Source organism: Physcomitrium patens, chromosome 13 (assembly GCF_059467195.1).
Source record: "Physcomitrium patens ecotype Gransden chromosome 13, ASM5946719v1, whole genome shotgun sequence".
Lineage (NCBI taxonomy): Eukaryota > Viridiplantae > Streptophyta > Bryopsida > Funariales > Funariaceae > Physcomitrium > Physcomitrium patens.
Genome location: NC_143422.1, coordinates 12,018,956 through 12,030,792, shown reverse-complemented (window position 1 = coordinate 12,030,792; position 11,837 = coordinate 12,018,956). Strand labels below are relative to the sequence as shown.

Sequence of the window (11,837 nt, the reverse complement as noted above, 5' to 3'; positions counted from 1 at the left end):
TTCAAACATGAAAAAACCCATTCTTTTGCTTCTGGGATGTTCAAAGTGAACTCACATACTCAAATACAAGAGTTCGTTGCGAAGCACATCCAGGCTACTTTGCCGTGTGAGCGACTGACTGTCAGTGCCTCACCATCAAAGCTACTGCTACCCGACCCAGAACCAGAGAGCTCGACAAATTCGTTCCCTAGTTGGGCCTGGCGACCAAGAACCCGCAGATCTGCACCTGCTTCTTGCTGTCGAAGCCCAGCACGCGGACCCAGCAGCTAGGGTACGACGTCTTGCACTCCTGGATCTCCCGCAGCACCTGCGAAGAGTCGGTGCACCCGAACATGGGCAACTTCCACATGGTCCAGTACCGCCCGTCGTAGTAGCCCGACGAGCCCGACCCCGAGAAGTTGGTGCGGCTCACGGCTCCGACCTGGACAAGTCACCCCAGCGCGTCATCAGACCACATTTGCACCGTGACCTCGATGCCCGCGGAACCCACTCCGGACGACCACATACCAATGCCTCTGCCTTCGACAATACTACTGTCTACTCGTGGGACGCCGGGAAGAGCACCGACTTACCGTGTCGAACTCGATGCAGGGAATCAAGTTCTGCTGGATCATGTAATCCACCTGCCTCGCGATCTGGTCATCGCTCAGCGGGGGCAGGTACGAGAAGGTCTCGAACTTGGGCTGCCCGATGGGGTTCCACACCTGCGCAATCACAAAATCGTACAACTCTTAAAATTTCCGGATGTCTAATCATCAGGTCTCATCTCGTGGAAATCGACTAGTACGACCCCGAATATGTTCGATTAAGGGACGACAGAGACTCACTTGCATGCATTGCACGCGGCTGCCGTTCTGGACGGAGCTCAATTGCTGGGATTTTGAAGTGAAAAGGGTCGCTGACTTCAGTCCAGAAAAAGCCTTGACGGAGGAAGACTCGCGAGAGGCGGCCACAGATGATGACGCCACAGTCACAGAGACAGGAGCCACAACGGTTGAAGCCACAGCGGAGGCCATTGCTAAAATCTCTCCACACTCGAATCGCAAGGGCAATGCAGCCAACAGCTTGGGCACAGGGGACACCGAGCAAGACCTGGTGGGTACAAATTCCACCCGGTATGTTTATATGCTAGGGAGTGCCGGGGCATGCCCCGAGCTGAGCTCTGGAACGCTCCTTGTCACCCTATCTTTACGACGTCGCTGCATGCAATCCTCACCACAATTAAACATTTTCAGTCAACAGATAAGTCCTTTTTTGGGATGAAATTTTTTCGACCAGAAGCGGAGCCGTCCAGAGGATAATCCAGACCCCATTATTCTGGACTTCAACAGCACCTTATCGAAAAAGAGCTCAGAACATGACGCCGCCTCTCCGGAGAGTCTGAACACCAGTGCAGAGAATCGTCAGTTTCCCGATGCGTACCTTGAAACGGATGTCGTCGAGAAAAGTGTGTGTATGCGGAAGTTGGAGAAAACCCAGACTTCATTGCTCGATGAAGCATGTAGCTTCGCAGTCGTACTTCTTGCACTCCTCCATCTCTCGCATCTCTTGCGCATTGTGGTTCCCCAACACCTGCACAGCGGCGGTCATGTCCGGATTAGGGATCGTCTACACCAGATAAGCCACGGCGTTTTTCTCGGAGAAAAATACCATCCTTTGGTTCAACAACGGTTGCTGCGTTTTCCACGTTCGGATACAACCCTGCCCAGTTGCTGTGAGAGATTGACGAGTGCAAGAAGACCCTCTTCCCATGTTCCAGACACAGGCCTTCGCCGAACTGAGATACATCGCAATCGACACACCGGCCGCTTCAGAATCAGTGACTAGCATACCCAGCTGCTATTGGCTTCGTCGGCTACACGTCTGAGCTTGGTACTAGAGATTAGCTAGAACAGAAGAGCTTTCTAATCTGAAAATGTTTTTCTGTGCATGTAGGAAAGTTACTTCCTCCAGCGCGTGGATACAACCCACCACAGCATGTGCAGACAGTTGTTAGATTTCGGCCATGTCTTGCTGATGCACACTTGTATTTTATATTATTTTATTTCTTTATCTCTTCTCACTGTGTATTCCATGAACTCGTGCGCCCTCTCCAATGACATAGCTTTCGGTTGTTTCCATCAGTGGTTGTATTGCTAGTTTTAGAAATACCATTCTTCCTCGACGAGATGGTAGCTTTGACGGATGGTGGTGGCGCCGTAGACAATACCTGTGGATCTGTGTGTTTTTGTGTGCACATACTCGATCTCTTTCTCTGGTTTATCACATACTAACAATGCTTTGTATTGCGTGATCGGCGTCGTAGTCGCCGTTGCTTGAATCTCGCTTGTCAAGTTTTCTGCACACCCGAGTGGCTGGAAGCATGTCCCCATTCATATTCTATGTGCATGGTTGGATTGCACCAGACTAACTGTGAGGAGATATACAAAGTACATCACCAAGCCTGTATGTGGTCAAAGTTCCACTTTCATCAACAAGTAGAGTATTAACGTTTGTTCAGATAAGTTTTCTTCAAGAAAGAAAGAAAGAAAGCATGCTTGTGTATGCACATGAAGCTCATTGGAAATTGGAGGGTTAAGTAGATTTAAAAGAATGGTTTTTGTGCTAAATGGCACAACTTTGAGGTAGTCTAATTAGAAGGATTTAAGGTTGTAAGAAGGGTTATGTTTTTTTAATCTTGTTATTTTTTAGCACTATTTCATTAGTATAGTTTTTATTATGAAAACAAATTGCAATGTATCTTTTCACTAAACAAAATAAAAGAAATCCTACTCATAGTGCAAAGAGGACAAACATTAGTTTAGATACTCCAAAATCTTGCAAATATTTCTTTTTGTCTTGACACATCTAAAAGTGCATATTTGGTCAAATGTTTTGATGGTGTTAGCTATTTATGGGATATTTTTCATGTTATGTATCTATTTTTAAAAAGAAATTTTATTGCAAGATGTCTAATTTTTATCATTATTTATTAGAATAATTGTTTCTACTTAATATATGGATTTAACTTAGAGGATATTAAAATAATAATATTTTGGTACTTTGTTTTTAAAAAATTATAATAAGAAATTTATAGATTCTAATTGGAATTATCTTACATGCATATTTTTTTAGTTTAATAATGTCATCTTGTAAGTATAGTTTTAATGTAAATGTTTAAGGACTTGTATTGGACATGGATTAAAAGGTGTTACTACTAAATCATGTTACTATGAATATCAAATTATTAAACATCGATTTAAAAGAATAAAATTTTTACTCCAAAGTTTATTACATCTATAAGATTTTATATATGTTTCGAAAATATCTAATTCATTAGCTACATTTTCAATAGTAGTTTGGTGAAGAAATTAGAGATATGGATAAATTTATTTAAGTTGGTTAAATGAAAAAAGTAGCAATCATTTGACCAATTATTTTTAAATAAAGGTTAGCCAACCTCCATATATGTAAGATGGTCTTTGTTATCACCACATGGTTACTAAGCAAAGAAGTAAGAAATGACAACCATTCTTATTCTATTGCACAATGTAATTAGGCTTTTAAGTCTCAAGGCTTATCTATATGTTTCAAATTTCACTCTTTTTAATGGTTTAGTAAGAACTTTTGTTGGTTGTATATTGGTGTTAATATAATATAATTTGATTTTTTTTTTTCTAAGTATACTTTTACAAATATGATGGTAGAGAATTCTATCTACTTAGTTTTCTCTATTAGTTGATTTTGTAATTGTCAACTTGTCACGGACATATATTTATTGTAATTGTTATTCAAGTAATATGAATAGGTAAAAGTAGATAAAAGTAGATTAATTTCATAATAACTTTTAAAGAAGCTTCCTAGAAGCTTTATAGATGTTGCTTTGACTTTACATGTATTTGTTGTTGATTGGTAGGTTAGATACTTGGTCAGCAAGTTAAGCATGTGCCACACATGTTGGTAGCTTGCGAAAAAAGCTAACTATATGGCACCCATATTAAAAACTTGCCTTATAAGTCAAGATACGTGTTGTGCAAAGTCAACACGTTTTGGAGGTCTTATGGAATGTTGCCATGTAGCTCCTAGATAGATAATATATATAGAGGTAAGTATGAAGCCTTCTTCATTCTTGTCAATTCCTTTCTTGCTTCTAGTTTAGTTTTAAGAAGTCTCTAGTTCTCTTGTATTTTGGCAATAGTAATTCTAGTTTCTTTTTAATATACATATTTTTTTATATATATATATATTTGTTATACTTCTTTGAAAAAGTCTCACTTGTATATTTGTTTTCTTTGAGTTCTTATCTTTGAGAGATTGACAAGAATACACTTACAATATCAAAGCTTTGTCTTTTCTTGATTAAGAATGGATTATCTTTTTTTCTTGATAAGACATAAGCATATTAGATGTTGTGGATTATCCTCTTTTAAATTTGATATTATTCTTTTTGTTCTCAAGTTCTTTCTTTTACTTAACTTTAGCAATATTAGACATCTCTTTTCTTCTAAGTGTTATTATAATAGAGCTTGTCAAAATGAATAGTGCAATGGTACAAATTCTAGTATATTTGAGGGAGTTAATCAATCTATAATATTGTATATTTCACAATTTTGACAACTTGTGATTGATATCAAGTGGAATGATACTACACTCGTTAGCCAATTTCTTTATGGATTATAATATGAGGTAAAGAAATTGATGGTCAATTTACTTAATCCTCAAACATTGAGTCAAGTAATTGATTTTGCTTTAAAGAATGACAATCGACTTTTTAAATTTTTATTCGAAAATTGCATAAGTAGGCCTCAATGTTGTTGTATTGTAATTATTCATAGTATGTAAAAATTGACTAAAACACATGATATATTTATAAGTATTGATGTGTATTAGAGTGATTAATAGGTTAATTTAAAGAGAGTTGATGAAAGAAAATTTATTTTGAGGTTTACTTATTTTGATTGTAGTATCTAAATTATATAAGATTTAAATATTTAATACAAAATTTAAAGAAAAGATTGGAACTCAAAGATGAAGATACAAACCTCTAAGAAGCTTATTTGGAAGGATGAAAGCAAAGTATGGATGGATGAAGATAAGGAATGAGGATCTTCATCTCTATTGATTGAAAGCCATGCCCTATAGGCTCTCAAGAGGCTATCTGCAACCATAATAAGGATTTTGGCAACTTCAAAAAGAACATTTGAGAATTAGAAGCAAGGATTGCATAAAGTTTAGAAGGTTTGGAATTAAGGTGATGAAGTTGTAGCCATTTGAAGTTAATGTGTCTTTTTTAGACATATTGTTGTTCTTTTAAAAATACAAGGAGTTATATAATAGATTTTGAAGATCAAGAGTGCAATCACAAGGCTGATTTCAAAATTTATGTCTTTACAAAAGAATTGTTATATTTGGAGTTTGTATAAAGGAGTTATAAAGCATTGAAGACAATACATGTAATTCAAAGGCAGAACGTGAATCATTTTGTTGATAGTAATAGTTGGAACTACACCTTGAGTTTTTGAACAAAGTTTTGGCTCAAATTTCTAAAGATATGTGTTATTAGGTTGAAAAACTATAAATAAATTATTTTATGATATTTGAATATTTAGTTTGTGAGATATATAAAAAATTACATATAGATATATTCAAGCAAGGCTATAAAGCTATTGTTAGTATTTAAGCAATATCTCAAGATTTTTAAGAAATTTGCAATTAAAATTTGTTGTAGTATTTTTTTAAAATACATCAATACTTCATGTAAATTTTTTGTTTGTTTGGATACTTCGATTATGAGATATGATCTATTGAAGTTTGGATAAAATTCACCTCATGAATATATAAGGATTTAGATAATTTTTATCATATTTTGGATATTCTTTAGTACTTAGAACTTATGTATTGATATTATTACTTCTATAGGAACATTTTTTTACATATATATATATATATATATATATATATATATAGAAAGATAACTTGATGCTTTTCTATCTCAAGACTTGATTGAATAATTAGTGATAGCCAAAAGCCCAATGCTTTTTTGACACAAATTCTCTCTACCCAAACTTTATTGGTGCTTCCATTGACAGAGCCTCAAGGCACCAAATTTTTCAACAAGTCAAGATGGAAAATCAAATCCCAAGGTTTTTTTTACGAATTAGAATAGGTACCCATGATTTATTCAAGTTATTTGCTCAATTTATAAAAGAGAGGCAATAAGTGCATTGAAAGGATAGAAACACCATCTAAGCTTTACAAGTAGTGATGGATAAGATTGGAAGGTTTGATGAGAATGAAATCACTAAGTTCCTAAGGATTTACACATATATGTGCATATGTGCATCAAGTTTTAGAATTGAAGATGATTACCATCTTTGATTTGGCAATGATACCAAAAATTAGAAAAAAGATGCAGGAGTTGCATACTAAGGCTATGTGAGGGAAGAAATTTGAAGAACTCTTGAAAGATGAATTTTTTGAGGAAGATTTCAAAAGAATGAAAAAACAAGTCTTTTTGGAGTAGATTGAATAAAGGCCAAGAAATCAAATGGCTCCAAATGAACTAATCATGGAATTTGAGACTAAATTTGGACAATTGCCAATACAAGAGAGGCAGCTCTTGGAAACAAAAAAGATTGGATTATTCTTGTAGGCAGCTATTGAATACTTAGAAGACAAGTTGTTCTTTCATTTAACAAACAAGACATTTGAGAGTGGTTTTATCAATAAGGTATTTTAGTAATAAATTATTACTATACTATAATATTTATACTATTGCAATAAAGTATTATTGTAATAAATTATTATTGTATTAAAATATTTATATTATTGCAATAAAGTATTGTTGTACTACAATGTTTTTGTTATTGTGCTATGTTGCTATTGTGCTACAATGCTTTATTGCTTCAATGTATTGCTATGATGAGATATTACTACAATGCAAGGATATTATCTTTGTGATGGATTGTTGGAATATTATGATGTTGCATTCAAATGCTTTTGTTGTTGTAATGTATTGCTAAAATATGTTCTTGCTATGTAATAATGTCTTTGCTATTGGACTATGTTGTAATCAAATATTAATACATTACAACTACTAAAAAGCTCCAGATATATGCTTCAAAGTCTTATTGTATTGAAAATTTCCCGCTACTAGAAAGTCATGACATGATTGAATAACATGTAATTATGCTCCTTTTTCTGGAACATATAATTGACCTTCAAAATTCGGTTGATTTTTTTTGAACTCAAACTTAGAAGTATCTTGTGACTTAGAAGGATTCTTGATATTGTGAACAAGAAGATCACAAGGCATACTTGATTGGATTTGTTTCACAAGGATAGAATCAACAGTCAATGTTGATTTCATTATTCAAAGATGAAAATACTCTAGCTTCAATAGAACTATTCTTTGTTGATTAAATGATGCATCTCTTTCTTTTGGTACAAGATAAGAACGTCTAGAAAGGAAATTTGACAAACCTTATTATTTTCTGCGCCAATACGTGATCTTGAAATCAAATCTTCATCAAGATATGTTTCAATGGGCTTAGCAATGATTCAAAATACATGCTAAAATGAAGTACTTGAGATTCTTAAGATATGTATATATGGTGAATGGATTGGAAGCAACTTCTAGATGATGATGTTATTTTTAAAATAAATCTATGATTACAAGAAGTTTTTTATTATAGATTGCATAGTTAATCTCGACTTTTGAATTTTTTTTGGAATGAAAAGCTATTAGGTAAATTTTATCATCTATTCTCATTTGTGATAATACGGTGTCGTGATGTAATACAACTATATAGTGAAATTATAATCAAATTTGAATTTTTAATTAATATCTAATTATCTTAATTTAATTATAATTTGAGGTATCTAAATATGGCTTTTATAAAAGCCTCTTAGGTTATTTTCTTATCTTAATAATTCGTAGGTTGATGGTTAGTTAGTAAATTTACCTTCTAGGTTGTAGAGACTCTTCTACTACCTTAGAAAGACCAAAAATCAAGTTAGAAGAGATAAATAATTAGTATATTTGGTACTAGGATTAAATTGAGAGTAGGATTGGGCTAAAAATTCCTTACGATAGAATAGATTGATACCCGGGGTCGATCGTTTGTGAGACAGGGTCGAAATCAAACCTCTGGCCACTAAAACAACGGCCTAGGGCAAAATAAGATTTAATTTGAAGATCGAAGGTTAGGAACTAGGGTTAAAATCAAACCCTAAGGCACAAAACCGAGTCTTGACGATGACTCACTCTTTGGCAGATCAAAAGAAGAGATTTGATAGAAGGTTGAATAGGATTTTTATGAGCATTGGTTTTAGATGATTTGAATCTGTATTAACTTTGTAAGAGCTTTGCAAAGTCAAAGTTTGTTTTGGATGACTTGACTTTTGTGAAATAAAACAAGGTTTACGTTTTGGGTGATTTCAAGAGTTTTGTAATAGATCTACAAGTAAAATTTTGTGGATTTATGGTTATAGCTGTCTTTAATGTGTATTGTGAATTTGAGCTTGATTTAACAATTGAATTGAGGATTATTGAGGTTTAAGTGAGTCAAGGTCTTAAAAAATAGAATTTTAGATCCAATGAGGGTTTTTAAGATTTCTTGTAATCTATTAGTTGGATTGGAGTAAAAGTTATGTAAAAAGATATGAGATTTGTTTTTTAATGTATATGAAAATTTTGAGATCAATCGAACTATGAAAATAAGAGATATGAGCTCTGGGAGATTAGCATCAAGGTTGGAGAAGGAAGCTGATCAATACCCAAGCACATTTTTGAAGTTATTGCCTATTTGGTACTTTTGATCCTTTTCAAAAATTTTGTGATTTTTTTCAACTTAGTTTTTAAGAAGTGTGCAAAATTTGAGTTAAGATCAATGGTTCATTCATTAGTTATTGAGATTTAAATCTGTTGTAGAAATTACTAAGGTTTGATTAGGGTTTGGTTTAGGGTTTAGATTTTGGTTAGGATTTGATTTAGGGTTAGAATTTAATTATGGTTTGATTTAGGATTTAGGATTTGATTTAGGATTTGATTAAGATTTGATTTAGGATTTATTTAGGATTTATGATTTGGTTTAAGGTTTGGTTGGGATTTGGTTTAGGATTCAAGATTTGGTTAAGGTTTGGTTTAGATTTAGACTTTTGTTAGGATTTGATTTAGGGTTTAAGATTTGATTAGGATTTGATTTAGGATTGAGAATTTGATTGGGATTTTATTTAGGATTTAAGATTTGATTTAGGATTTAAGATTTGATTTAGGATTTGTTTAGAGATTGGTTATAGTTTGGTTCAGGATTTTGTTAAGGTTTGTTTAGGATTTGATTTATGATTTAGGGTTTGATTTAGGATTCAAGATTTGGTTGGGGTTTGGTTTAGGATTTGTTTAAGATTTGGTTTAGGGTTTAGGATTTGGTTAGGTTTTATTTAGGATTTGGTTAGGATTTGATTTAGGATTTGTTAAGAGTTTGATTTATGATTTATGAATTAGGATTTGGTTTAGAATTTGGTTGGGATTTAATTTAGGTTTAGGGTTTAATTTTTGGTTAGGTTTTGATTTAGGATTTAATATTTGGTTAGGGTTTGATTTAGAGTTTGGTGGGATTTGATTTAGGATTTGGTTTAGGATTTAGGATTTTATTAGGGTTTGTTAGGATTTAATATTTAATTAGTTTTGGCCTAAAGTTTGAATGAAGTCTAATAGAATTTTAACTAGGATTAAATTAAGATTGAATTAAAATATATTGGAGATATATTTGTAATCATTCTAATATTTTTTTAAGATTTCTTATTGTTTCTTTGAAATTTCTTTGAGGTTCCATTGAATTTGATTAAAGCTTGTTTAGCATTATTATGGTCTAATAAGAGTTTAGTTAGTATTCTATTAGAGCTAGGATTTTGTTGTTGTAATTTCCATTCTACCTTTCACAACCAGTTGTTTGGAATATTAACAAGCAAGACTACGTATTATGACAACGGTGCAGTAAAGATTACCATAGATACTAGAATATTAGAATCTACATATCTAATTTCATCAAGAATTAAGGAAAATGCCTTACCATGCCTAATAAGCATTTCTTGAAACATAATTTTTTCCATTGATATCAAGAAATCATTCACTCTAATCTTCAATTAAGCCAATGATTCTTAAGTAAATTAATGTCCAATTCCACATCCTTCTCTTAAACTTGAATCCTTAATTGCTTGATTGATATGTTCCATAGTATCAATTGGTAATTAGGTAGCTATAGGCTTTACCTTTCTTACCATAGCTTTATATTTAGTTTGTACTCTAGCCTCATGTTCAATCCAAAGCTTGTAGCAAGCCCACCAATTACTACTGTCTTTTCTAATTCCTTATAACTCTCTCTTGAATATATTTCTACTATAGCATTTCCATCTATCTTTATAGCTAAAATCTCCAAAACCTTTATCAAATCATCTTCCAAACCTATTTCTTCTATTACTCCAACTATGGCTTCATCACTTGAAACTAAATCTACTATTTTTAAATTTTTCTCTTGTTTCTTCATCCTTCTTCTATATACAAAATCTAAATCTTTAATCTTTTGAATACTCACAAATCCATTATTAGTCAAGTTTAAAAATCCAAAACTCATATTATCTATAGTGGGATTGTAGATGACTTATTTGCACCCATGTATCTCCATTATACAAGGGTGCTTTCTAGAAATCCACAAAGTTGTTTCCTAGCTTCAAAAGCATCTCTCTTAATTTTTTTCTATACCTTTCATGGATAGGTTTTATAATAATAAATTACACAGCTTTTCTTCCATCTTAACCACGTATCTTGGCATAATGTGAACCATCATCTAAGACTTTGGTTTCCATTCTAGCAGCTATAATATAAGGTTGACCAAGTATTACCGGATATGTAGCAGAGTTTTGCACAAAGAAATTTTGCTCCACTTCCACATCTCGGATTTTAATCCTTACAGTTGGGCAAGCTCCGTATAAATCACCTTATTGGTTGTTTGTGGCTCTAATTACCCAACCATGATTGGTATCAACTGGCCACTTATTTTTCTCATATATCTACCTTGAGATGATATTGATTTCAGATCCATGATGAACTAATGTCAAAATTGGATCTTTAGAGTCCTCCAACCTCACATATATCTCCGTAGTAGTTCTAGCCTAATAAAGAACTGAATAGCTACTACTTTCCAATCCATCATTATTACATTTAGAGCAAGTGTTCACACATGCTTCTTTTCCATTCTTCTTTATCTCAATAATTCTCATAGATGCACATTTCATTTAATTCTCTTCTATAGCCTCTTCATATTTATTTTAAACCTCATCTTGCATATCAACCTTAATTCCAACTTCTGGCATTGCAAATTGTGCAAATACTTATCCTATCTCTTCTTCCTCATCTATAGTTACCCGAGTATCCAATGCTTCTACCATTTTAGCTTCAGCTATCATTTCCCTCTTTCTCTTGATTACATTGATGATCAATTCAAGAAAATCTTTTTTAGCTATACCAAGAGTCTCTCTCAGAGTGAATTTAATTTTTGCATCTAAGATCTTTTTATCTAAAATGCTTTTTATATCTGTAGATGTTTCAATATCAAATTAAAGCTTATAAGGAGGGTTTTTACCTTTAGGTTTTCTTGCATCATCTTTCTCCTTCTTTTTGCTCTTCCACTACTCTTTTGATAATGGTGCACCACAAGGATTAGTGGAAGAAGGCATTTTCTCTAATTTTTGCTCCTTAAAAGCTTTTTTGTTTTCTAGAGACCTCCTCTTGTTTTGAGGCTCAATAACATCCTACTCATGAATAGCTCTACCTCTTTCTTCTTCAACCATGGCATTAT

General features: G+C 33.3%; 1 protein-coding gene across 1 annotated transcript; it reads right to left on the bottom strand.

The window, feature by feature from the left end:
• On the bottom strand, positions 1 to 1,085 carry LOC112290816 (ribulose bisphosphate carboxylase small subunit, chloroplastic). The gene is made up of 3 exons (XM_024537542.3): positions 828 to 1,085; positions 573 to 704; positions 1 to 421 (listed from the first exon to the last, which is right to left on the bottom strand). The coding sequence occupies exons 1-3, from the start codon at positions 1,014 to 1,016 to the stop codon at positions 188 to 190; spliced, it is 555 nt and encodes a 184-aa protein (XP_024393310.1). The 5' UTR covers positions 1,017 to 1,085; the 3' UTR covers positions 1 to 187.
• Positions 1,086 to 11,837: the final 10,752 nt, after the last annotated feature.